This window comes from Echinops telfairi, unplaced genomic scaffold, assembly GCF_000313985.2.
Source record: "Echinops telfairi isolate 266 unplaced genomic scaffold, ASM31398v2 ScPeMD7_22;HRSCAF=79, whole genome shotgun sequence".
Taxonomy (NCBI): Eukaryota; Metazoa; Chordata; class Mammalia; order Afrosoricida; family Tenrecidae; genus Echinops; species Echinops telfairi.
In genome coordinates this window covers 17,597,231-17,624,252 of record NW_022103919.1, presented here as the reverse complement: position 1 = coordinate 17,624,252, position 27,022 = coordinate 17,597,231, and the positions used below count along the sequence as shown (strand labels likewise).

Sequence of the window (27,022 nt, the reverse complement as noted above, 5' to 3'; positions counted from 1 at the left end):
TTGGTGGATAGCACCATGCAGGTCTCCCCTGAGATAGAGGGTTGGTGGATAGCACCATGCAGGTCTCCCCTGAGATAGATGGTTGGTGGATAGCACCATGCAGGTCTCCCCTGAGATAGAGGGTTGGTGGATAGCACCATGCAGGTCTCCCCTGAGAGATAGATGGTTGGTGGATAGCACCATGCAGGTCTCCCCTGAGAGATAGAGGGTTGGTGGCTGTGCACGAGGGCATTGGCTGGGGATTGAACCCGGGTTTCCTGCACGAGAGGCTAGAATTCATGATGAGAACAATTAGTTTTACATTCAGCTTTGCCATCACATTAATTTTAATCCCTTCACTGTACCACCCTCTGTGTTTCCTGTCTGCATTCCTCCTCCTTTGTGAATCCTTCTAAACATAGTTCTTGGGAAAATGCTGACCCTTTGATCCCAAATGGTCAATTATTCTAAGGGGTCTACACTTCATTTATTCAAATGGATGCCTCTTTAGTTTGCAGCAGACTGCTTAACTTCACCAGGGACCCTGTGTGCATGTGTGTACACGTATACACACACATATATGTATGTTTGTCGTTGCTAGGTGCCATTGAATAGGTTCAAGCTCATAGTGACCCCATGTGCAGCAGAACTAAGTACTGCTTGACCCTCCTCCATCCTAGTTGCTGTGATGTTTGAGCCTTTTGTTGCAGTCACTCTGCCAATAGGCTGCATTTCTTTCTCTTTTTCTTGGTATTTTTTTTATTTCCTCCAAGAGAGATGTGTTCACTCTTCTGATGGCCCCTGGTAATTTCAATATTATTGGCCAATACCACGTCATTCAAATGAATCAGATTATATATATTTATATTTTTATAAACCAACATCAACCCCAGTGGCTTAACCAAATAAAAGTTCATTTCACCGTCACATCATCTCAATCTAGTGTGAACTGATGGTGGGGGATCGGGTGGGTGGGTAGAGGGCTCTACTCCACATAGTCCTCCAGGCTCCTCATTAGCCGTCACTGTCTTCTCCTTTCAGCTGAAAAGTGGGGAAATACTGAGTAGCACTGACAAGTAAACCCCAATCCCATTGTTCAGAACTCCGTTGTGTTACTCCACCTGACTGCAAGGGACACTGAGAAATTTGACACTCCTTTTGAGCCCAGGGGGGGAATAAACGGGAGTTGTTGTGCCCTGAATAGTCTCTGTCTTCATGGGAAAGTAAGTACCTTGAGCTTCCGATGACTGACTTCAAAAGCAATACTTAAGACCAATCTGCTTTTGGACTTAGGGCTTGCCAGTCACTTCGGTGTGGCCTGGCACTCCAAGGGGGAAAGATGAGGCTGTCTCAGTCTGTAAAGAGTTATTGTCTTGAAACTCACAGGGGCAGTTTTGCCCTGTCTTAGCGGATTGCTCGAGATTGGCACCGACTTGCTGGCATTGGGCCCTGTCCATAGCGGTTTCTGGTTCCACATGGAGGAGCCACGGTGGGTCTTGGCTTAGTTCCTACAGTCTCTCAGCAGCAACTCTGTCCATCCTCCCGATAGGCCTACACACAGAGCCAGTGCCGTCTTTGGCAGGCTCGGTCAGGAATTGACATTTGTGGTGGCAAGGTGAGACATAGCCTTTGTCATTACCTCCTGGGAACACCTTCACCCAAGCCCTGCCCCTCCCAAATGGAAAGTTCTCCTTTTCTTTGATTCCTTAGCATTTGCGCCTCAATCTGTTGTAGCGCTCATCAAAAGGACTCATCCAGAAATCCTCAAGGGCAAGGTCACAGCCCCTTTTGTCCTGACTTTCCAGGAGCCAGCCCGGACCTGGCATAGAGCAAGTGTCTGAGACTGTGTTCTGAGAGATGAATGTGTCTGGCTGCTGGTGCCCTGCTCTTATGTCACCCCACAGAGACCTGTGTTTCCACCTCTTTCAGGCCTACGCAGGGTAAAGGAGAGTGGTTCTCAACCTTCCTAATGCCACGACCCTTTTAATACAGTTCCTCATGTTGTGGTGACCCCCCCCAACCATAAAATTATTTTCGTTGCTACTTAATCACTATCATTTTGCTACTGTTATGAATCAGGTGACCCCTGTGGAAGGGTCGTTCAGCCCCCCAAAAGGGTCGCAACCCACAGGTTGAGAACCATTGCTCTAGGAGATGCTGCCCCTTGAGAATTGAATGAGCCACAATGGAATTTCCCAATTCTTGGTTGGGGTTTGACTAGGCAACTAGAACTGCTGAAAGTGAGTTTGAAATGATACCTTGCTGTGGGATAATCTACTACCAAAGACCTTGTTACAGCATCAAAGAGCAAAGTGGTTATGTTGAGGACTCAGGTACACCTGCCCCAAGCCATGGATCTTAATTAGCCTCAGATGCACGTGAAAGCTGGACAATGAACAAAGAAGATGCCCTTGAATTATGGGTGCTGGTGAAGAATATTGGATACACCAGGGACCACCAGAAGAATCAACAAATCTGTCTTGGAAGCAGTATAGCCAGAGTGCTTCTTTGAAACAAGGATGGCGAGATGCCAGGTACTTTGGCCATGTTGTCAGGAGAGATCAGAGCCTAGAAAAGGACATTGTGCGTGGTAAGAGTGTGGTGACAAAGGGTAAGGCCCTTACCCAGATGGGTTGACAAAGCAGCTACCACGATGGGTTCAAACATACCAACAGTGGTGGGGATGGTGTGAGATGAATCAGGAGAACCAGAGAAGAATAGATGCATTTGAATTCTTATGTTGGTGAAGAATATCGAGGAGCATGGACTGGGCCGTGTTTTGTTCTCTTGTACAGAGGGTTGTTCTGAGTTAGAACCGACCTGATAACACCTACCAACAACAAAGCGTGGATCTGGAATACGGGTTTATTATAGGAATTGCACCTTAGGTTGGAGCTGAAAGAAGGCATTGGGAGGCTGTACCTCTCCGTACGAGCTGCGGGGTGGCCTGCAGTTGCAATAGGTCAGCAGGACTGGCATTGGGATGAAAGCCAGTGTGAAACAGCAGGTCAAGAACCAGCTGGAGCTTCCATCTCCCACCTTTAGCCTTGACAAGTCTACCAACCGCAGGAGGAAGCTGGCACTGATCACTGCGTATCTGCCCAGGACACAGTGAAAGGAGTGGCCCAGCATGTAGAGAACCTGCAGGAGGACACCCAAGGGTTTGATAGGGGCTCGGAAGGTGTAGTTGGCCAGGAGATCAGCCACAGCATGTGTAAACTGAGGCCCAGTTTGACCTTCAGTGCACACAGCTTTATTTCTACCTGCCGAGTCTCTTTTAGTCAGCCCTAACCGCCCCTGCCCCTCCCCCCACTTGTCAGACTTGTACTGTGCGGCTTGATGGTTGCTCTGATGCTGGAAACCATGTCACCGGTATTTCAAGCACCAGTCGGGTCACCGTGGGGGACAGATTTCTGTGGAGCTTTCAGATGAGGCAGGCAAGGAAGAAAGACCTGGTGCCAGGCTTCCAGAAGTTAACCAATGAAAACCCATGGATCACAACGAAGTGTTGCCCACCCCAGTGCTGGACGATGGTGCAGCGTGGGACAGTGTTTCATTTTGTTGCACACGAGCTCACCAGGAATTGAAGCCCATTCCTCTGCAGCGAATAACAGTAACCCTTGGCCCAGAACCATACGGAGAAGGGAATTCTGGGAAACACAGTTGCTGTTTGGTCATGTTGACGCAGTGTGAGACCAATTCATTCCATCTCTCAGTTGCATTGTTAACATTCATTGTAATTGCTGGTGTTTGCGCCAAGAAAACCAATCAGATAAACCTTTGGACAGAATCCTTTAGTGAAACCCACTGAAATTTTGAAAAGATGAGTAGGTAGGATATGATAAGTATGGCCTTTGAATTCTGTTGCTTATTTGTGTTAGAGAAGGGATGGATAGAGGAGGGCAGAATTTGAATGATGTTGCAGGTGTTTGGATTTGAAAGGCCTCATTTCCATTCTGAGTGCCATGGGTGATCAGTTGTTTTCATGGAAACCCTTTGTTGGCTCACGGTCAGTGGTGAGACCCTGGGACGGCTGCAGAGGACAGAAGGTGAGCTAGTGGCCAGCGTGGCAGATTGAGAGTGCTGTCTCTGCTGAGCAAGAGTAGCAAGCAAAGCTAGAAATGGCTCAAAAGGAGCTGGAAATAGAACTATGATATGATCTGGCAATTCTAACCCCTAAGTATATACCCAGGGGTCTTCAAAGCAGGCTCTCGGCTACTGTGAACTAGTGTTCATCACAACACTATTGGAGGTAATACAAAGGTAGAAGCAACCCAGATGTCTATCAACAGAGAAATGGATAAACAACAGGTGGTATATTCGGGCCATGGAATATTATTCAGCCATAAAAAAAGAAATGACGTCCCAGTGCCTACTGAGACATGGATGAACCTTGACAGGCTGATGCTGAGTGAAACAAGGTAGACACAGAAGGACACATATTCTATGATTCCACTTGTAATGCCGTATGATAAATCTGTAGAATAGGCAAATTCATGGAGAAAGAGTATCAGTGATTGATTGCCAGGCACTTAAAGAAGGGGGCCCTAGGGGTACTTACTTAAGGGGTCCTGGGTTTAGGGTGATGTTGGAAATAGATGTGCTACTAGTTCAATAAGATGAACATAATTAATATCACAGAATTGTATACCAAAAATTGTTAACACGGACATGTATCTTATTACACAAGGGTAAGTCAAAAAGGATTCCGGTTCATACATGTGTGGTTTATCCCGAACAAAACACGCTTACACATGTCTCTGTGATCGCGGTGGCTGCAGACAAGTTCTCTCAGTCATACACTAGTGTCAGTCTCGGTAGGGTGCTTTCCAAAAAGGTCCAGTCAGAACAGTTGCTTGTGGGGCACCCGCCTGGGCAAGGTCTGTGCCAGGCAGAGAGGGCAGCTCAGAAGATCACGGTGACCGCTTTCTCAGGGCCATGAAGGGGCCATCTTGACAGCTTTTCTCAAAGGACACGAGACATGGGCTTATTATGAAGAACTTTTATGAAATTGAAAACGGCACTGGTGAGCCAGGACCAGGAAAGCTGTGCACCTGCTCCCTCCCAGGTGGGGAACAAGGGCTTCCTTCAAGAATCTCCTTGGAGGGGTGAGGTAGTTAGTTTATTGTGCCAACTGGCCGATAAACACATGTGAGGTTAATTGAAGGGCAGAGGGATAAATGGCTCGGTGAGCCTCACCTTTCTTGTTCTCGGGTCTCTTGGTTTGTGATGGTCGGACCAGGGTGCAGCTGCCTTAGCCAGTTCCCTGCATCAGCTGACAAGGCTCACTTCCTGCAAGACATCCCCCAAGGAGAAGCCATATGGACCTACCCCGATGCAGCCCTGGGTGCTGGAGCAGCCGCGTGGAGACCCCTGCCAGTGCCAAGATGCTTACACGTTCACTGATTCGGCTTTCCTCCTGCAGTCGGCAGCATTGTGTCTGTTTTGTGAGATGGAGGAGGACTTTGTGGGTTGGTGTCAGACATATGGGTTAATGCTGGACTTGTGGGCTTGGGCAGCACTGGGTTGGGATGTTTCCTTGATGCACACTTAACCTTTATATAAAACTCTCTCTTATACATGAGTTTCTGTGGATTTGTTTCTCTAAAGTACCCAGAGTAACACAAGGGGCCTGATCTTGCTCCTTCAAACTTTTTTGTTCCCCAAACTCAAAAGAACATTGAAAAGGAACTCAAATTGGGCTCCTCGGGGGCTCCAACCTGCCATTCAGGGCGTGGTTTCGATTGGAGAGCTCAGCACCCTTTGGGGGAAGGGTGAGAGAGATGGAAACATGGTCTTGAGAAATGGAAACTAGATTTTGAGAAGCAATAGCTTCACATTTTGATATTTTCAGTAGTGGTTTCTGTGATTTTGTAGAGATGCTTTTTTCAAATTTCCGTTTTTCTGGTGCAGAGTATGGCCTTCTTAGCATTCTAGTCCAGCAAAAGCTCTGGGCTGGAACTCAGTGGGACGGCCTCATTTTCCTAGGTTTGCCCATTTTCCACCACCGACAGGGATGGCCTTGTTGTATGGCTGTCTTCTAGTGAAAACGAGTTTCGTTTTTCTTCCCGGAGATACTGCTGCCTTACCTTGGTTACTGGCTTTGGCAGGTTTTATTTTACTTTCAAACTATTTTTGAAACTGTTTTGCCCACCATTCCTAGTTGTCCTTAGTGGGAGAGTTGATTCAAACATCCTTGTCAGAAGCAGAAGTTACGATTTTTATTTATTCTCAGTAGGAAAAATGTTTGGTTTTTTTTCTGCCATTTTTCCATATAAAGCAACGTTTGAGGTGTTTTAAAACTTGATGGAGCTTGATGTTTTAGTACATAATTTAAATAGAATTTGCACTAACTTTGCAGACCTTGATGTATTTGTTAAAACAAATGATTGTGCAAAAGTCCAAAAATATGATGTTAGAGGGAATTGTTAAATCATGCAATTACCTCTTGTCTCTTTCCCCAAAGCTTTTGGGGTTAAAAACCTCAGAAGCCACACTCACAGCCATTGAGTCGATTCTGACCAGCACCCGTACAGGACAAGGGAGACCTGCCCCCATGGTTGCCAAGACTGTGGCTCGCCACAAGAGTAGAAAGCTTTCTCTTTCTCTCAGGGGGCAGCTGGTGGTTTCAAACTGCTGACCTTGCACTTAGCAGTCCAAGGTGTAATGCCCTGGCCTACCAGGGACCTGTTCACAGGCAGCATGCGTCTGAGTGCCGTGCTAGCACAGTAGAACTGCTCCATTCTGCCCTCAGCGTTGTGGTCTTCCAGGAGCACAGGCCAGACTTGTCTTCTGCAGTGGCTCTGGGTGGATTTGAACCACCAACCTTTTGGCTCGTAGTCAACTGCTTAACTTTCTGTGCTAACTGGGACCTGTGTATCAGAGTGAACACTTGAAGTGTTAGCATATAAAAACCAAACCAAACCAAAGTCACTTCCATTGAGTTGACTCACACTCCTCGTGACCCATTAGGACAGAATAAAACTGTTCCTCTCGGTTTTCAAGATGGTATCTCTTTTCAGGTGTAGAAAGCCTCCTCTTTCAACCATCTTATCATATAGAATATGTTAATGAAGATGAACTTTAGTGAAAATGCTTCCTTATCTGAGAAAAGAATAAGCACTGTAGCTTCCTGACGGGGCAATTCTTCCTTTTCGTCAGTAAGAATGTGAGCCTTAGAGAGGCAGCATCGCATCCTTCACAGCCCTGCTTGCTGCTGCCTGAGTTGGGCCCTGGCCAGGCTCTGCGGAGCTAGCAGGGCCCTGGATTCCAGCCAGTGGACCTTACAGGGACCGTCACCAGGCAGCCACAGGTCCGTGTGGGAAGCCACCATGGCACCACTTCATAAGCAGCTCCTATGCGGTCACCCTGGGGGTTTCTGAGAGGAACACACATGTACAACATCTGCCTTCCACGTTTGCCCTCCAAGCAGGGGAACTAGTGGTTTGTGTGAGAAAGAAAAAGATGGAAAGCCGGCTATGAGGTCGGTGTTTTCGAACCTGGGTGTGTTGCTGTATCTGCTGAGGTTGCTTCTATAGTATTCACTTCCCTTGTGACTCCCCAGCCCCTCTCTTCCCTTTTCTTTTCAAGCAAACACTTTGAACTCAGTGGGTCCCTCTCTGCTGGGGCTCTCCTGTCAACTGCAGACCTGCGCATTTACTGCTTCCTGCATATCATTCAGCGGATGGCTCTCATTCACATCATGGCTCCTTGTCCATGGGGGGACATTTTTCCAATCCCCCCTCCCCCCAGCTTTCCTTGAAAGCCAGCAGTTAGACTTAAGAGACAGAGCGCTTTCCCCATATTGTGTCCGAGGTCCCTGTTGTTAGATGCCATGGGGCCAGCTCTGACCCACTGAGCCCTGCGCACAACATAAAGAATCGTGCACCGTCAGCACCGTCCTCACATCCCTGTGCCTGCGCCCACTGATGCAGCAGCCTCGGTATCCTGGGTGATGAAAAAGAGCTGGGTGCTTATTGGTTCCACGCTGGGCTGCTAACTGTAAGATCAGCAGTTTGAAACCACCAACCTCTCCTGGGAGAAAGATGGGGCTTTCTACTCCTGTAAAGAGTGAAAGTCGAAGACAGCCACAACGGGCAGTTCTACCCTGTCCTGTAGGGTCGCTAGAAGTGGACAAACTGAATGGCAGTGAGTTTGGCTTTTTGGTTTTGGGGGATGCACATGTTTTGGTGATCAGCTGCTAACCTAAAGGTTGGTAGTTCAGGCCCCCTGCAGCATCATACAGAAAAAGCCTGATAATCTGCTTCCATCCCATAGTGCAGTCATGAAAGTACTACTGAGCAGTTCAACTCTGTAATCGACAGGGCTGCTGTGAGGTAGGAGTTTCTTGTCAGCAATGGTTTTGGGTTGGGTTTGGTTTCCACTCACATGGAGAGAGCTGGAATATGTCCATGGACTTGTGTTGGGTAACACTACATTAAAATGCAGGAACTAACAAAACACCCAGCCAAACTCACTGCCATCAAGTGGATGCCAACTCAGAACAACTCCATAGGACAGGGCAGAACTGCCCCTGGGAGTTTCCAACGCGGTGACAGCTTAAGGGAGGAGAAAGCCCATCTTTCTCCCTTGAAGCAGCTTGTGGTTTTGAACTGCTTACCTTGCAGTTAGCTGCCCGACATATAACCGGTATGCCACTTAGCCAAGCCAGAGAAATAGGAACACGAACACACACACACACACACACGCACGCACGCACGCACGCAGGCACGCACACACACACACATTGTTAATGGAATAAAGAAAGCATTTATCCCATACCAATAAAAAGGTTTTAAAAATATTTGAGGGTCATCCTTTTGAGAAAATCTGCTTTGTGTTTTGAGAAGTAGAAATAGATTCCATTGAGCTAATTTTCATGATTAAATTGAGAGCAGCTTAAGAGGCCTGTGCCCCACAAAGCCAGAGTGACTGCCACTAGGCACAGTCAGAGAGACAAGTTGGCCAAGATGACCAACAAGTTCCCCCCTCTGCCCAGACTCCTACCCTCCCACATGGGCATTTGTTGACTTGTGGTTTTCTTGCTAAGAGTCAGATACAACTGGACTGTGGTGGGATTGTGTTGTTTTGCTTTTTTAGCTTGCCGCTAGGAAGAAATGATACAGGGAGACCACCTTGAGCCATTTCCTGACTTGTCAGGATGACAGAAAGGACAGCAAATGTTTTCACTTCAAAACCTGCCCCCACGAGCACATCCTGACTGCATCTCATAGGAGGGAGTTTATCTCTGTCTGCCCCTCCCAAAAAACTCATTCCCACTGGGTTGGTTCTGAGTCACAGCAGCCATGCAGGACGAGTGGAACTAACCTTTTGTGTCTCCAAGGCTCTATTACAAGAGCTGAAAGCCTTAAGTGTCTATTGTGGAGCGGCTGGTGGGTGCAAACTGCTGACCTTGCAGATCCCACTATCCAGGAGAAGAGTCTATTTTCCCTCTTGTGACCTGAAGGTAGTGCAGAATCATGCTGACTTCACCACAGCCCTTGGTTGTGTGCTGAGCTGTGTCAGTCTGTAAGAACGCCCTTTCTCCCGCTTCCTCTTAGACAACGATGGGGATGAAGAATACACGCTTGAGAGCAGCTGTTTAATGGGTGCCATATACTGGCACAGTTGCCCAGCTGCCAAGTGGGTGCGTGTTGACTCACAGCTGCTAGTGATCAGCCAGCACTGCCTGGCATGACTGCTGTCAGATGCAGGGAGAAAGGCAGAGAGACGGCATGGGCCCGTCTCTCTGGCTTGTGAGCTGCAACCTGTGGCCGAGGGCAGGGCGGAAGGCAGAGCCTCTGGGGCCAATGAATGGGAAGTGCTGGACTCTGGCCAACCGGGTAATTCTCATTTTCTAAGGTTTGGTACAGATTTCTGGCCTTGTGCTAGACTCCCCTTGATTTAAATGAGATAATGTATGTAAAGCCTGTGGCACATAGTAAGTGGCCAATAACTGGCAACTGCTGCAATCATGATAATTATAGGAATAATGATTGTATCAAGTGCTATAATAACAGGGCAATAACATAGCGCATTAATTATTTACTATCTGTAGCAATACTACATATAATAGTATCATAGCATCAAAGAGACTGACAGCTTGTGGTGTGTGTGTGTGTGTGTGCGTGGTGGAACTCATCCACCTGGTGGTAAAGAGTCTGATCACTGGCACATTGTGATCACTGACTTTCAGTTGGTGTTATTAATTATCGTGTCAGTTCTCTAGTCTCTAATGGTAATCAAACCTAGTTCCATAAAGCGGATTCCAGCTCACAGTGACCCTGTAGGGTAAAGTACATCTGTTGTGTGGGGTTTCTGGGGCTGTAGCTATTTTCTGGAAGCAGAAAGCCTCATCTTTCTTCCTCGGAGCATCTGGTGGGTTCAGCCTGCTGACCTTTTGCTTACAGCCCAATGTGTAACCCAGTGCACCACCAGGGCTTATCTGATGATAATGGTTACTCTAAACTTTTTATTGAGTCATAATTTACTTATCATGCAATTCAGCCGTTCAACCTTATTAAAAAGGGTTGTGCAATCATCACCATGATCAACGTTGGAACATTTTCTTCATTCTGTGTCCATTGCTCTTGACTCCCCTCACCCCTCCCCTTCTGTGTTCCAGATAATCTTAAATCCAGTTGCTCCCTTCATAGATCCACCAATCCCAACTTCCCTCTACAGAAAAACATACAAAACAAACAAGATCAAAGGACCCAGACACAATGACCGAATGACAGAGAAAAACCACAATCAAAAATAAATCAGATATTTAAAAGCTTAAAGAATTCCAAAATGGGTCAGAAGGGAGATCTAATGACAAGGTGCTACATTCCAGCTTAACGACAGCGCCAAAATCTGCTTTACAATGATCTTTGTCTGGTGTTCAGGCTGTTCACCTTCTGAGACTCTGCTCCATGGGGATTCACTGCAAATGGCGAACAGGGACTCTGCAAATGGATTTGTGGCTTCCACTAACATCCATTATGAAAACTGGATGTTTAGAATTTAGGTTCTCGTACCTTTCCCTCCTCAGGGTTTGGATTTGATGATGTATAATCCTTGGATCATACAATCTGGTGTACTTCTTCCACGTGGACTTAGCTGACTCCTCAATTAGATGTCAGCTTATTTTGAGGCGGAACTTAAGGCCCCAGTGCTGTTTTTCTGAAATGTACGCACCATCTGATGTTCACCACACTTTCCTCCAGCACCCACATCTTCAGTGTTCCCCTCAGGATGGCATGGACCGACCAGGGCCAGTTCACAAAAATTAACTATCCTTATACCAGGGGTGCTATCTGAAAAGCTATGTATGTATCTATGTCCTTGGTTCACTTTGGCGACATCATTATCATTTTATTGGAGTATTTCATAAACCGTCCCCTTGGGGCATAAGGTAATTTTATTGATATTAACATTTAGTCAGTGGAGCAGAATTTAAACACTGTTGAGAAACGGTATTCATGCACGTGCAAGGCATCTTACGAGACTACACTGCATGAATTGTTAACTTGTACAGCTTGGAAATTTAGGAGACTGGACGTGAGGGTTGCAGATATTGAAACCTCTCAGTAACCCTCGTGTACAAGGACAGAGCCATGCCTGGCAGACTAACACATGTCACGAAAATGCTGAGAAAGTATGGAAACAGCAAATATATGTTGGTCCCTTTAAAAGAGGTTCGAACCAAACCAAAGTTCAGCAGCCATAAATCTCTTCAGTGTGGGATAGCAACTATCTCCTTCTCTCATTAGAGTATTTCAGTCTTACGTTCAAGAGCGTATTTCAAACACTAGACTAAGTGTCATGTTCCAGTTGTCTATCACATGTCTACACAGACATTCATACAGCCAGCATGTTACTAAGGAAGTAGTGGCAGTTACATAATCTGTCAACTTGCAAAAGGGTGGCATCTAGCCTGTCAGTCAGGTCATAGCCAATGGGGCCTCTGTGTGAGCATGACCTTCTCCTGAGGATTCTGGGAACTCCTGTCTTCCTCCCTGGAGGCAGGATACAGAGAATCTCTGCTTGACTTTCCCTGTGATACATTCCTGTTGGGAAGCCACATGGAGCTATGCTGATGGCAGCCAGAACCTTGGAGCTGGAGGAGCCACATGGAGACCCACATCAGCACTAAGATGCTTCCACCACTGGATCTATAAGACTTTCCACCCACTGGCCTGTGATCTTCCTGTACTCAGCATCATTGCATGTGTGAGTCTGAAGAGGAATTCACAGACTAGTATTGAACATATGAGCTAATGTTGGACTTACGAACTTAATCTAGACTGAGCTGAGATGTTTTCTTAATATACAATTACTCTTTTATATAAAGCTCTTTTAAAAAATGTATCATTTTATTGGAGACTTGTACAACTTATCACAATCCATACATATATCCATTGTGTCAAGCACATTTGAACATTTATTGTCCTCCTCATCCTCGCTGTGCATTGGCTGTTCTGAGCGGTGATATCGTTCTCAGGGCTTGGTGGGCCAGAATGTGCTCCACTCTCTTCCTCCCCTTCATTTGCTCCCGTGTGCTCTGATCAGACATGTCGCTCTCCCTGAGCTGTAGCTTCAGTGCTGTCCTCTGAAGTGAATTCTGGGGGGATGGGCAGTTGTCCACATAGCTGGGATTGGGGCCAGCCCCTCGAACCTGTCTACTGGTTCCCTGCTTCATCGGTATGTTGCATTCACATCTTGGAGCACCAGGTTGAAGTCTGGTCCCTCTTTCCATGGAGATATAAACAATACCCTCCCCTTGGGTGGGTTAGTGCCCTGTTCCCCTGCTACCCATTTTTTTTTTTTGCCCCCTCATTTTTAGTTGGCTACCATATGTATCCCTAGTATTGGCCCCTGCCATACTACCTGGACCTCACCCCAGGAATGTTTGTATACAGTAGCTATAAAGCTCTTTCTTACACACATGAGTGTCATGAACTTGTTTCTCTAGTCCACGCACACTAACGCATTATGTATGGAACCTTGGGGGCGCGGTGGCAGAAGAACAAATCATGACGATGGAGAGTGGTGCTTGTCTGACTGCTGCCTCGTGGTAGTTTTTCTCCTTCGCCTCGCCAGAGGTCCTATTTGGCCATGCAGTTTACTGAGCTCTCTTCTGGAAAGAATATGGGGGGTTAAAGTTTTGATTCTTTTGTTTGGTTGTTGTCTTTGGCTATTCCTGTTTGGAATGGTGAAAATGAATGTGATTAATGGGTATTTTGAACCCAGGGGGTGAAATCACCCCTTGAATGTCTCAGAGACCCCCGCTGCTTAATGAAAATGGCCGACAGAAGGTGCCACCCTAACTTGAAGCAATCAGAAGCCTAAGGCCATATTTTGGGCCAATGTAATAGTTTAGATAAGGCTTAAGATAAGGTAGATAGGATTGAACTTGACTGCTTTAAGAATTGAGTTTAGGATCTGGCTATAGTAGGTTTATACCATTTTCTTATTGTTATTGATATAATGCTTGATAGAAATGATTATCGGGAAGTATGAAAATAGAGAGCTTGTAAGCTAACTTGCCTTCAGCCACTAATTTGAATCTATAGATGGGTTAGGACATGCTGCGAAGAAGGCTCTGAAAGATAAGCCCAACACAGTCTATTAAGTGCTCGGGACATTCGAAGGTGAAGAGACTTTCCGAGGTGGGTGCTGAAAGATCGAAGCGAAAAAAGGAACCCTGTGGTTTTCTGAATTTTGAACTAGTGTTCTATGCCCAGTGCTGGAAAAATCTGGAGCCCTGAAGAAACTCTCTAGGACTGAACATTAAGGGAGCCTGTGGGCAGGCTGAAATGCTTGCTAGGTGACTACCTGGATCCACTTGTTGAGTGGAAGTGGGAGAAATGGAGCAATGAAGACACGGGTTGAGGGACCTGGCTCACAGGAGCTAGAGGAGAAGACAAGAGCAGATGGACTGGTCTGAAGTTCATGACCTAGCACAAGAGGGCCAGGATTGTTGAGAATTTGTGATGGGGCCCATGGTCTAAAGGCAAGGCAGCCAATGGGCACCTTGGTGAGGCTAAGTGAGGCAGCCCACATTGAGTTGACCAAAACCCAGCCAGATGAAAAGCCTTTTGAGCCTGTGAACTGGTGCATATTGCTGCAGACTTCATGACTGGCCTGTCCTGATTTGACTTTGCTTATGGATGCGGACTTCACAAGGTTCCAATTGGAATGAAGATTCTTCATGTCGAAGAATATGATTGTCTCCTCAGAGCAGTGGGTTGTTGTAAGTGGGCAGTATAGAAATTGGATACCCAAAATTGGGTGGATAAAGACATGAAGTGGCTGGCTTGCAAACAGGTCGGGGAATATCGTCATAGGATTAAGGTGTAGGTATTACTTAACTGCAATTGTTTGGCATAAAATATTGTTGTGTTGTTCACTTATAGAATATTATGTTTAAATGAGGCTTTGGCCCCTATTGTATTGTATGCATTTTAGTTTTATCCTGTTAGGTACACATATGATTTTATTATTGTTTTGTTTAAAAACTATATATGGCTAAAGAGTTGTGTAAAAGTGTCAAGTTGCCAAGGGGTGGTCTATGGCAGTTACATAATTTGTCAACTTGTGAAGGGGTGGAGTCTAACTTGTCAATCAGGTCACAGCCAATGAGGCCTCTGTGTAGGCATGGCTTTCTTCTGAGGATTCTGGGACTTCCTGTCTTCCTCCCTGGAGGCAGGGCACAGAGAATCTCTGCTGGACTCTTGACAAGCCACATAGAACTATGCTGATGGCAGCCAGAGCCTTGGAGCTGGAGAAGCCATGTGGAGACCCACGTCAGTGCTAAGATGGTTCCACTGCCACTGGATCCACAAGACTTTCCACCCACTGGCCTGTGATCTTCCTGTACTCAGTGTCATTGCATATGTTGTATGAGTCTGAAGAGGAATTTACAGACTGGTATCAGACATATGGGCTAATATTGGACTTGTGGACTTGATCTGGATTGGGCTGGGATGTGTTCTTAATATACAATTACTCTTTTATATAAAGTTCTTTCTTAAACACATATGAGTGTCTGAACTTATTTTTCTAGGCCACCCGGTTTAACACAGAAGTCATTTCATGATGATCCTCAGGGTTTCCCCATCCAGGACTGGTCCTCGAAGGCTGGTGAAGCTGACCCCAGGTCAGTGTGTGACGAGGTTGTAGGTAGGTCTTAGGTGTGACACTCTCTACTTGTGAACTTAGAAGGCCCTCTGAGGGCACCCCCCACACACATCAGAACCCAGAGGCATCCTCCATGACCCAGGGACCCCTTCACAGGAAGGGGGCCTCCTACCTTTTGTGTAATGGAAAGTTCTCTTTTCTTTGAGTAGGAGAACGCCCAGGTCATCAAGGAAGTAGAAGTGGATAAGGTGTCGGCGCTGTCCAAAACCCAGGTGGAGGCCATCAAGCAGCTGTGGCGAGACCCCGGAATCCAGGAGTGCTATGACCGAAGGAGGGAGTACCAGCTGTCGGACTCCACCAAATAGTGAGTACCGAGCCACAGGCACAGGGTGGCCAGGCTCTGAGACCCCATGCTGCTTCAAAGGGGGACACTCAGGACAGGACTGCAAAGCAGCAGCACCACCTCCTGCTTGCTCTGCGGCAACTCCATGCACCACAGAGCTAATAAACGCTGCCTGGCCCCGTGCCATCCCTACGATTGGTAGCACATCAGACACAGTTTTGCTGTATTTTGCAGGCTTCTTACTGGCTAATTTCTGGAAGTAGACCATGAGGCTTTTCTTCCTAGCCCATCTCAGTCTGGAAGCTATGCTGAAACCTGTTGAGCATCACGGCCACATACGAGCTCCCAGTGACAGGGAGTGGCAGCTGTGTATGTGGTGCGGTAGATGGGAATCGAATCTAGTTGTCCTGCAGACAAAGCACGAGTTCCACATGTGACTTTCTAACCCCTCCCACCAATCCATGGATCCCCAGACAACCCCCTTCCTCCGTCATGGGTCTCTGAGACTGCTGTTTGCTAGAAAGGGCTCAGCCCAATTTGGTTTCTCATAATTAGACTCATCCCAGTTGGGTTGCTAAAATGAGCTGATGGAAACAGAAGGGCATTGGCTCCTGGTGTCCACCTCTCACCACCCCAGCTCTCTCCCTCTCCGATGTCCTGATCAGAAGACCAACCTCCTCTGCCTTCCCCCCACAAAAATCACTGCTGTGCCCTCAATTCGGTCTCAGTGTTCCTCTGTAGGACAGGGCAGACCTGCGCCTGTGGGTTTCTGAGATCTTAACGCTTCACAGTAGAAAGCCTAATCCTTCTCATCTTTCCCCCACAGAGCAGCTGGTGGTGTTTCACTGCCAGCTTTGGTTTAGCAGCCGGGATGCATACGTAACCGCTCCACACCAAGACAGAAGGCCCATTTGTCCTGAAGTCAGACTTGAGAAACGGTCCTGTTAGTTGCTGATCTGGGGCTGCCCTCTAGTGGGCACCACAAAGGAAGCACATAAAGTTAGTCCTGTCACGAGTGCTTCATTTATATGCAGTCCTCTTTTATTATTATTTTATTACCCACCCACCCCCACTTTGTTTGTTTCGGTTATTGACTACCTGCTAAGACCTGTTGTGGTACTCTTCCCAGAGAGTCAGTCCCCAACTCCTGGCAGCATTTTGTATGATGGTCTGAGAGAGTCCTGCTTGGCTGAGCACCAGACCATTGTGACCCATCGGGCCTTCCCTGGCTGAACTGCCAGCTTTTGCTAAGTTCATCATAGGCTAGAAATGCTGCTGAAACCTGCTCACCATCGAAGCAGCATGGGAACCTCCACTGGCACACTCCAACTAGACTCACTGCCGTCCAGGCGATGCTGACTCATAGCAACCCTGTGAGTTTCCAAGATGGGAACTCTTTACAGGAGCAAAAAGCTTCATGTTTTTCCTGAGGAGTGGCTGGTGGTTTTGAACTGCTGCCCTTTCTGTTAGCACCCCAACACATCATCCCTATGCTACTACAGGTAGATGTTAAACCCAAGCTTCCTGCATAGAAGGTGAATTGTATATTCGGAAACTTTGGTAGCAATTGTACAATATTGCTTGACGTGATTGAAGGATGGAATGACATGATCTATGTATTAAATTCCAACTACTAATACAAAAAGGTGAAATCTACATTACAGATGCGCCTTTGCACACGACGTCTGCATGCATGAAGCCCTACAGTTCCCTCACCAATATATTACCTTAAGAAGAAGTGGATCGCTCAGCTTGCAAAGGGCCCCACATAATTCACGGTCTTAAGCATTTCCTGAGGCTCTACTTCTTTGAATTTCAGTCCTGCCTTGATGAGCCTCTTTATGGCTCCCTTCCCTCTGTAACCATCTGTCTTCTGGGGGCTCCAGACCTGTCCCTTCCCCTAAGCCAGCCCTCTGAGCTGGCTTTGGACAGTGGCTCACCCCTGCACAAAGCAGGAGACCAAAGACCAAACTGGAAATATTACTTCCTGCTGTTTCATGGCCTTTCTTTGGCCCTTGTCCCAGACAGAGCATTTGATGGTGATGGCATGGATCCTGGTTGGCTGAGCCAAACGAACTATAGTAACATTTACTGGCTAGAACAGGACAAGGGGAATAGACCCTGATCAGGTGCTAGGTCGGCACAGAAAAGAGATGGAAGGCAGTGTCCTAAGGAGCCTTAAAAAGCCTGGGGAGCCTGGGGCACCTCAGAGTCAGACGAGGCACTTCCCCGTGCTGGCCTTCCCCGGATGTGGTCCAGTACAATGTGCTTTGGGGAAGGTCCTGGGGACTGGCTGGGGCTTTTGATGTGGACCCACTTGTGAAGTACCCACCAGGACTGATGCAGGGTTCCATGCCTTGAAAACAGGCCACCAATTTTTGAGTTTTTTTTTTTAATATTAAAAAAAAAAATTGACACATAGATCAAATCATTCCATATTTCAATCACATCCAGCAGAATTGCCCATGTGCTACCACAATCAGTTTTCAGACATTCTGTTTCTATGTGGACTCCTTTATGTCATCACCCTGCCACCACCTCTGTACCCCCTCCCCCCAAACTCTTACATCACTTGCTGACTCTATAGGCTCATCAGTCCTGGTTTTTGTACAACAAACAACAACAACTACTACTGCAACTTCAAGAGGGTGACCCCCAATGAGAGAACATTTCTGAGATTCCTGAGATGTGTACAATCAAGAACAAAACAAAATACAACCCACCAAATACACAAGACATTGGAAACCAGAGCAGGTCTAGTGTGCATCCTCGGGGGAATCTGCTGACAAGGTTTAACTGTTCAAGCCAGGCTTCTGCCTTTGACCTTCTAGCCTCAGCTCACTGATGCATTCTGTTTAGTGACCTCTTTCCTTCTGTCCCTCAGGTGTGGGCAGAGGGAGTTCACCTGAAGTCTATTTCCTGCATAGTTGCAGCAGTGAGTCTTGGGCTCCCACTGTCATCCACAGCCTTCTGCAAACCAGATTCTCAGACTTGAAGCTCTGATACTAATCTCTCCTCTGACTTCAGTTTGTATGCTTCACAATCCTTTGGTGACTGATGATGGTGAGCTTCTTCCATGTGGGCTTAGCTGACCTCTCACTTAGATGGCTGCTTGTTTGGAGACAAGTCTTTAAGGTCCCAGACACGATTTGATCTGCTAGCCGGGCATCATCTAATTTCTTCACCACATTTTGCTGTGGCCCCGGCCTCCTTCATGTTCCTTATCAAGCAGCGCCATGATGAAGAACTAATAGTTCTTAAGTTGGAGCTGGGATACAGTGTGAGCCCATGTTTGTCTGTTTGTCTTTCAATTTGTTCTTACTCGGGAATTAACTCAAATGTCATGTCACTGCGTCATTTAATTTCATCAAGCAGAATTGTACCATTGCTTCCATAATCACTTCCCAAATATCCTACTTCTTCCTGGGTACCTTGACATCATCTCCCTTTTATCACCCCCTCTCCTGCACTCCTCCTCAATCCCCTTGTTCTTCTTGATATCCCTATAGGTTCATCAATCCTGGGTTTCATTTACCGAAAAACAGAAAAAATTATTTCACAACTTCAAGAGGGTACTCCCCCATGCCATAGCACCTGTGAGATATACCCTGATATGAACAAAAACCAAATACCTCAGAATGATCATCCCAGGCATGCCAGAATAATACATATCTTAATACAACACAGAGGGCATCGATGTAGCAAGACCTTATTTGTCTGCCTGCTAACAGTTCTCCACAATTGGCACAGCTGGCTTCTGCTCCCTCAGACACCTGGTACTTCCCAGTGAAAGCCCTCACATCCTAGGTGAGTGTGGTACTGTGTTGGTGGTGGTGTGATAGTAAGGGTGTCAACATCAACCCCAGTGGATAACCTTAGACCGAGGGAAGGCACAAGTGTTTCCAGTCTGGTCAGTTCAGAAGACTGGGCAATTGTCCACCTGTGGCGTTGTTGTTGTTTTCCTGACCCCCATCTATCTACCATCCCAGCAGTTCCCCACTTCCCGGCACCCCTGTCCCCACCAACCCAGGAACACCTCTGCCCTCCAATCCTGGAGCTCCCCTTTGCCCACCACCCCAGGGACTCCCCACAGTGCTCTGAAGAATCTCAGAAAGGATCAGGACAGAGAACCCAGAAATGAATGCATTCACATACAGATAGCTGATTTCCAACAAAGGCCCAAAAGCATGACATGGGAAGCAGATGCTCTCTTCAGTAAATGGTGCTGGAAAAACTGGATATCCACCTGCAGAAGAAGGAAACAACACCCATATCTCACCCCATGTACACAAACTCAAGGTGGATCAAAGCCCTAAATGTAGAACCCAAAGCTATCAGGATCATTGATGAGAAAATAGGGACAAATCTAAGTGCCCTCATGCAGCGCATCCCCAAGAACAGAGATAAGAAAGGATACATATTCCGTGGAAGACAAAACAGATGCGTGTGGCCTATTAAAAATAAAGCACTTGTGTACATAGGAGGACTTCAGAGAGTAAGGAGAGCTCAGATTATCGTCACAACTAGGTAGTTGCTACTGACATCTAGTGGACAGAGTGGATACAGGCCAGAGATGCTGCTGAACAGCTTCTAAAGCTACCAGTCCCTTTATAAGGAAGCTCTATGTTTCCCAAATACCACTCTGCTGAGGTGAGAAACCCTGGTCTAGGTGATTCAAAGCTCTGCAAGGCACCCTGTGTCAGTCCAGGTAGACTAGAGAGATAACTCCAGGGAGACAGTCACGTGTATAGGAAAGAGGTTTATGTACAAGAGCAATTGAATATTGAGAAAACATCCCAGTCCAGATCAAGTCTATGAGTCCAATACTAGCCCATGTGTCCGATACCAATGTATAAAATCCTCTTCAGACTCACGAGGCACATGCAATGATGCCGAATGCAGGAAGCTCACAGGCCAGTGGCTGGGGAGTCTTTTGGATCTAGTGGCATTGTAAGCATCTCAGCGCTGGTCGGGGTCTCCACGTGGCCTCTCCAGCTCAGGGCACTAGTTCCAGGTGTCTTGTGGGCTGCAATGTCTCCCAGGGAGTGAGCAGAGTGAGAGAGTCTCCCACCTCCGAGGAAGACATACAGGAGTTCCTAGAATCCTCAAGAGAAGGCCATGCCCACAGAGGCCTTATTAGTTAACATTTTGATAGGCTAGACTCCACCCCTACACTCTTTATCCTAAAATTGATACCAGATTATGTAACTACCACACACCCAAAGGCTCGGAACAGAAGACTTGACTTGAATCTAAAGACATACTTAGTAAATAGAGGTTTATGTGAAAGTTCCAAGTGGCTTTGCTTCCACTTCAAGGAGCCATGGTGGTATGTATAGTGGTTACGTGTTGGGCCGCATGATTGGCAGTTCAAAACCACCAGCAGCTCCGAGGGAGAAAGACTGTGCTTTCTACTCCCATAAACAGTTATAGGCTCAGAAACCCACAGGGACTCAGTGGCAGTGAGTTTTGAGTTTTATCCACTTCAAGTCCATGGCTCCCAATTTCTAATTCTAATGAGCTGCTTCTGCAAAACAATGTAAATGTCAAAAAGATAGGCAAGTTAGAGTCAGAGAATGGGAAATGGAAGAGGGAGCCTTCCTTAGTGAAGGAAGTATTTTTAAAAATCATTTTATTGGAAGCTCTTAGAGATATTATAACAATCCATAATTCAATTAGATCAAGCATCATGGTACAATTGCTGCCACCATCACTTTCAAAACATTTTCTTTCTTCTTGAACTCTTTGATATCAGCTCCTCTTTATCCCCTCCATCCCCACCCTCTCACCAGGAATCTTTACTTATTTATTGCTGTATTTTACACCATCAAATGTATCCATTCACCTACAATTCTGTTATTCATTCTCCACCAGTGGGTTTATACAGTCAATCATTGTTAACTTTAGCCCCCCTACTCCACCTCTCTTCCCATACCCTCAGAGAATCATTACTCCCATTACTATTTCTGAAGGGTTTATCTCTCTTGGATTTGATGCATTGAACATTCTTAATTATACAAATGAATGTACGCAGGTTAAACAAGATTAATGAGATAAAACTAAGGACATAATAAGGGGAAGAAATATTAAAGAATGAGAGGATAGTTATGTGTTCCATCAGTACTGTACTGCACCCTGGATATGTCATCCTTTCTGAGTGACCCTTCTGTGAGGGACTGTCCAATTATCTTAAAGGTGGGTTTGGGTCTCCACTTTGTCTATGCTCCTTCATGTCAATTTGATTGCTTATTTTTGAACAAATAATCTGATACCTGTTCCTGTCGACACCTCATGATCACACAGGCTGGTGTGCTTCTTCTCTGTGGGCTTTGTTGCTTCCCTGCTTGATGGCCACTTGTTTAGCTACAAGCCTTTAATACCCCACACACCATATCACCTAATAGCTGGGCACCATCAGCTTTTTTCACCACATTTGCTTATGGATCCATTTTGACTTCAGTGCTCTTGTTGGGAAGGTGAGTATCTTACATTGCCACATTATTAGAACAAACTGTTCTTGTACTGAGGTAAGATTTAAGTAGAGGCCCAAAGTCCATCTGCTTCCTTATTGTACTTACATACATAGAGAGAAACAAATACACCTATCTTTATATATTTATGTTTACATATATCTGTATTTCCACACACGTGTGTGTGTGTATATATATATATATATATATTTTTTTTTTACTTTCTTGTTTTTGCCTCTTTTTCTTTTTCCCTTCCTCCTGCCCCAGTATCATGATTACCCATTGTTCACCTCTCAGTAATTCTTCTGAGATACATTTCAATTGATCAAACACGACCAGGAACGCTACATCCTCCTCAACGTCAATTGTAGATCCCTTTCTATTCCCCTGTCCCTGTCCCCTTCATTCTCCCCTCCTCCTGACTCCTCCTCTCCCATGCTCCCCCAGAATCATCGGTCCACTGCCATCTCCTTGGGATTGCTTATCCTACCTATCTTATATAGACAGACACAAAAAGAAAAGAGAGACCATTCAAATCATTGCAAGTCTAACTTGTCCTGAACCAGATTAGTGGTGTATCGCTCTATTAAAAAGTGAGCAGGCACTGATATAATCCATCGGTCCAATCCCCTTTTATTTTTTAAAATGTATTTATATATATATATATATATAAAACAAATCATTTTGTTGGGGGCTCTTACAACAATCCATATGTCAATTGTATCAAACACATTTGTACATATGTTGCCATCATCATTTTCAAAACATTTTCCTTCTGCTTGAGCCCTTGATATCAGCTCTTGTCTCTCCCTCCCACAACCTTCCACCCTTATGGACCCCTGACAAATTATACATTATTATTATTTTCACATCTTAACACCATCCGCTGTCTCCCTTCACCCATGTTTCTGTTGTTTGTCCCCTTGGTGGGGGGGTAGCGTTATATGTCAATCATTGTAGTCATTTCCCCATTTCTCCCCCCCCACCTTCCACCTATCCTCATGGTACCGCTACTCCCATTACTGTGCCTGAAGGGTTTATCTGACCTGGATTCCATGTGCCTTATCTGTACCAGTGTACATGCTCTGATCTAGTTGGATTTGTAAGGTAGAACTGAGGTCATGATAGTGGGAGGAATGCTGTGTGTTCTGTCGGTGCTATGCTGCACCCTGGCTGACTTGTTCCTTTGTTCTGACCCTTCTGTAGGGGAATGTCCAATTATCTACAGATGAGCTTTGAGTCTCCACTCTGACCCCCATCATTTGCATCTATGTATTTCTTTATTTTGGGTCTTCTGATGCCTAATAACTGATCCCGAGATGTGCTTCTTCCACGTGGGCTTGTTGCTTCCCTGCTAGATGGCCGCTTGTTTACCTTCAAGCCTTTAAGACCCCAGATGCCAGATCTTTAATAGCCGGGCACCACCAGCCTTCTTCACCACATTTGCTTATGCACCCATTTTGACATCAACAATTGTGTCAGGAAGGTGAGCATCACAGAATGCCAGGTTATTAGAACAAGGTGTTCTTGCATTGAGTAGAGACCCAATGCCCATCTGCTACCTTAATACTTAACATTTAAATATATCCATAAAACTATAACCCTGTTAATATATTAATATATTTACGTATGTGCATGTCTATATTTATATATCTATAAATGTCTTTTGCCTCCTATTTCTTACTACTTTTATTCTGTCCTACTATCATGTTCAACCTTCAATAGGCTGTACTTTCTCTTGGCTACACTGCACTTCATCGAACCCCACCAGGCATCCTATGCCCTCCTAGCCACTGATTTTAGATCTTATCGTTCCCTTGGGGTTTGTTTGCTCCCCGATCCTTTTCCCACTTCCTCCTCTCCCAAGTCTGTCACCTGCCCATCCACCCACCATGAGCCATTGGTCCGTTATTTTCTTCTTGGGTTTGGTTATCTTGCTTATCTTATATGGATAGACATGAGAAAAAGAAGAAGAAAAGAAACAAGAAAAAAAGAAAGCTTATAAATAGTTCCAGGTCTGTCTTCTGAATTTTCCAGTTGGATCTGGTGAGGTGCCGGCCCTGCCCACTGATTCCAAAGTCTATTTTTCGGATTCCTCAGAGATTTCATTGCTTTGCTTCCCTTGCTGTTCTATTGCGCTCCCTTTGTGTTTTGCTCCGGTGTGTGTGTGTGTAGGGGGTGTTTCAGACCTGGAACAATACCTGTACTGTATCTCCAGTGTTGTCCCCTACACTGTGGGTCAGTGAGGAGGTGTCCTGTCTGTTGGTGGGGCCAGCCCCACAGTCCTCTCTTTGCATTGGCTGCTCCGAGCAGGAATGTCGCCCTCAAGGCTTGGTGGGTCAGGATGTGGTTTCTCTCTGTTTGCTGTGTGGTCTAAGCAGAACTGCAACTCTCCCAGGGCTGTATCTTCAGTGCTGTCCTCTGTAGTGCATTCTTCTTGGGAGGGGGTCAACGTAGCTGTACCAGGGCCTGGGCCAGCCCTGCAGTCTTCTCTGTTAGTTCACTGCTTCATGCTGCTATGTTGCTCCTGAGGCTTGGTGCCCCAAATTGATGCCTGGTTCCTTTCTCACGTTCCTGTGGAGACACGAACAATACCCCCCCAATGTGTGGGTTAGTGCCCTGTTCCCTCACTATCCATGTCCCCATGTCCCCCCCCCCCCCCCCCTTTCCCCCTCCTTTTTAGTTGGCTGCCATATGTGTCCTTCGGTTGTGTCCCTCCCCTGACAGTGCCTGGACCTTGCCCTGGGAATTTGTATTTGGTGGCTTTCCCCCTTGTGCTTTTTAAGCTTATCTCTGTGGACTCATGTTGTACTTGGCTTACTTTACTTAGCATCATTTCCTCCAACCCTTCCCATGCAATGATGTGCTTCATGCATTCATCACTGCTAAAGGGCTGCATAGTCCATTCTTCCAGATTTTGGAAATTTAGGCTGTTTCCAATTCTTTGCAATTGTAAACTGTGCTGCAGTCAACAATGGAGTACAGATGTGTGGCCATGGTCTGTTTCTCACTTCTTCTGGGTATATGCCCAGTTAACGGGGGTGAGTCCCTTTTTTCAGGGATCTGTATCTCAGGACCCTCTAACCTAATAACACTTATACCCTTTAGTCCTCAGCATTGGTGTGCAAGGGGCACGCCTTCTACAAGACCCCATTGCTCTTCCTGCAGTCAAGGATGGAGCAGTCTTGTTCCCCACCCCCACACCATTGCACCTTTAGACTTTCAGTGTGGCCCCCTTAGGAGTATCCCCCAACCAGTTCAGATGAGGTGCTAAGAGCTGCCCCCCGAGTCAGAAGCCTACAATCAAGATTCCTCAGGGCCTTCGTGGTTTTGCTCTCATTGCTGGTCTGTTGCGCTCCCCTCTTGGTTTGCCCCCATGTGGGCCCGTCAGTCCAGCCGTACTCTGCCCAAACTGTATCTTCAGGGCTGTCTTTTGTAGCGTTGTCATCTAGGGAGGGGACGTCACGTCTCAGGCTGGGGTCGGCCCTGCAGTCTCTCTGTGAACAAGCTGCTTCGAGCAGGAATGTCGCCCTCAAGGTTTGGTGCTTTGGAATGAGGTCTACTCTCTCCCTCTTTCCTGTGGAGCCATTTTACGCTGGCGTGAGTCTGTTTAAATGATGTAGTGAGGAGGGGTCATTTTCTGGAAGACTCTTTCACCTCGGCCAAATGACAGCAGCAGCAGTAGCACACGGAAACCAGTGCCATGCAGTCTGATTCCAGTGCCCTGTGGCAGAGTAGTAGGCTGTGCTTCAGGGGGTTTTCAATGGCTGTTTGGGGGAAATAGTTCTCCAGACCTTTCTTCTGAGGTGCCTCTGAGTGGAGTTGAACCTCCAACCTTGTGGTTAGCAGCTGACCATGGTAACTATTTGTGCCACACAGGGACTCCTGCCCCACCCACACGGTGTACATTTTTTCTTTCACCATCTCAGTCCTGTGGCTAGGACTGTCCCTGACAACGCCACCCAAGCTCTGTGCCCCCGTTCACTAGAATGCCAGCAGTAGCCGGCCTCCTTTGTGAGGGGCAGCTTTATGTTCACCTATTCTTAGCTTAGACACTGTCAGTAGTCTCCCAGGAAAGTCAGCAAAGCCTCACGCCACTTTTGCGTGGCATCTCCAAATTGGCATGGCAAACTTTTGTAGACATACCTGCTGTTTTCCAACAGCCCTTTTGTACTCAGTGCATCAGTTGAGCCAGCCTGCTCTGCTCTCCCTGAATATCCTGCCTTCCTTTCATCCCCTCCTCCTGGCCTTTGTTTCGTTCTGTCCCTAGCCTACAAAGCCCTTTGTACAACTTGACCTCCAGAAATCATTGGATTTCCTCAAGTCTCATTTCAAATGTTACGTGTTCCCTGTGGCACTCCCACTGGCCACCCTGGAGCTGGGATGCTCCACTCTGTGCCCTGCCCACATGCCATGGTGGTCACGTAGGGCCCCCGGAGTCTTGCACAAGGCCCACGGGGCTATTATAACTCCACCCTTCTCTTCTTCATTCACAGGAGAGACTAGAAAGCAAACCCACTCTCTTTGATATTTCTAACATATGCACCTTCCTCACTGGGATCCCTGGAGGCTCTCATTGTGGTTAAATCTTGGGTTGCTAAGCACAAAGTTACTGGTTCAAATTACCAGCTGCTCTTCAGACAAGGTGGTCTGCTGCTGTAAAAATTTATCATCTTGGAAACCTTACTAAGGAGTTCTGCTATGACCAAGAGGATCTCTATGAATCTATATGACAGTGGGCCTAGTACAATTACAAGTAACAAATCACTTTTTTAAAGTTTTGCTCTATTGTGGGATATATACATATGTTATTTGCCAATTTAATTTTTACACATACAATTCAACGACCCAGGTTATTTCCAGCAGATTGTGTACTATCACTATAATCCATTTCCATATTATCCCACCAAATTAGCAGAAGCTTAGTGCCCCATAAGCTAAGCCCCCCAACCCCTTTCTGCCAGCCTTGGTAACCACGTGCATATGCCTGCATCTGTCCTTTCATGAGCGACTTCTTTCACTCCTGAGACAGTATACGGAGTTATGAATTGGGCTGTTAACCACAAGTTCAGCAGTTCAACCCTCCCCAGACACTCTGCAGGAG

General features: G+C 46.5%; 1 protein-coding gene across 1 annotated transcript in view; it reads left to right on the top strand.

Moving 5' to 3' along the window:
- Positions 1-27,022, top strand: part of GNA14 (G protein subunit alpha 14) — a 233,541-nt gene that overhangs the window by 194,662 nt on the left and 11,857 nt on the right. Inside the window, exon 3 of the mRNA XM_004713822.4 lies at positions 15,315-15,469. Coding sequence (XP_004713879.1) covers positions 15,315-15,469 — 155 coding nt within the window. The remainder of the gene's footprint in view (positions 1-15,314; positions 15,470-27,022) is intronic.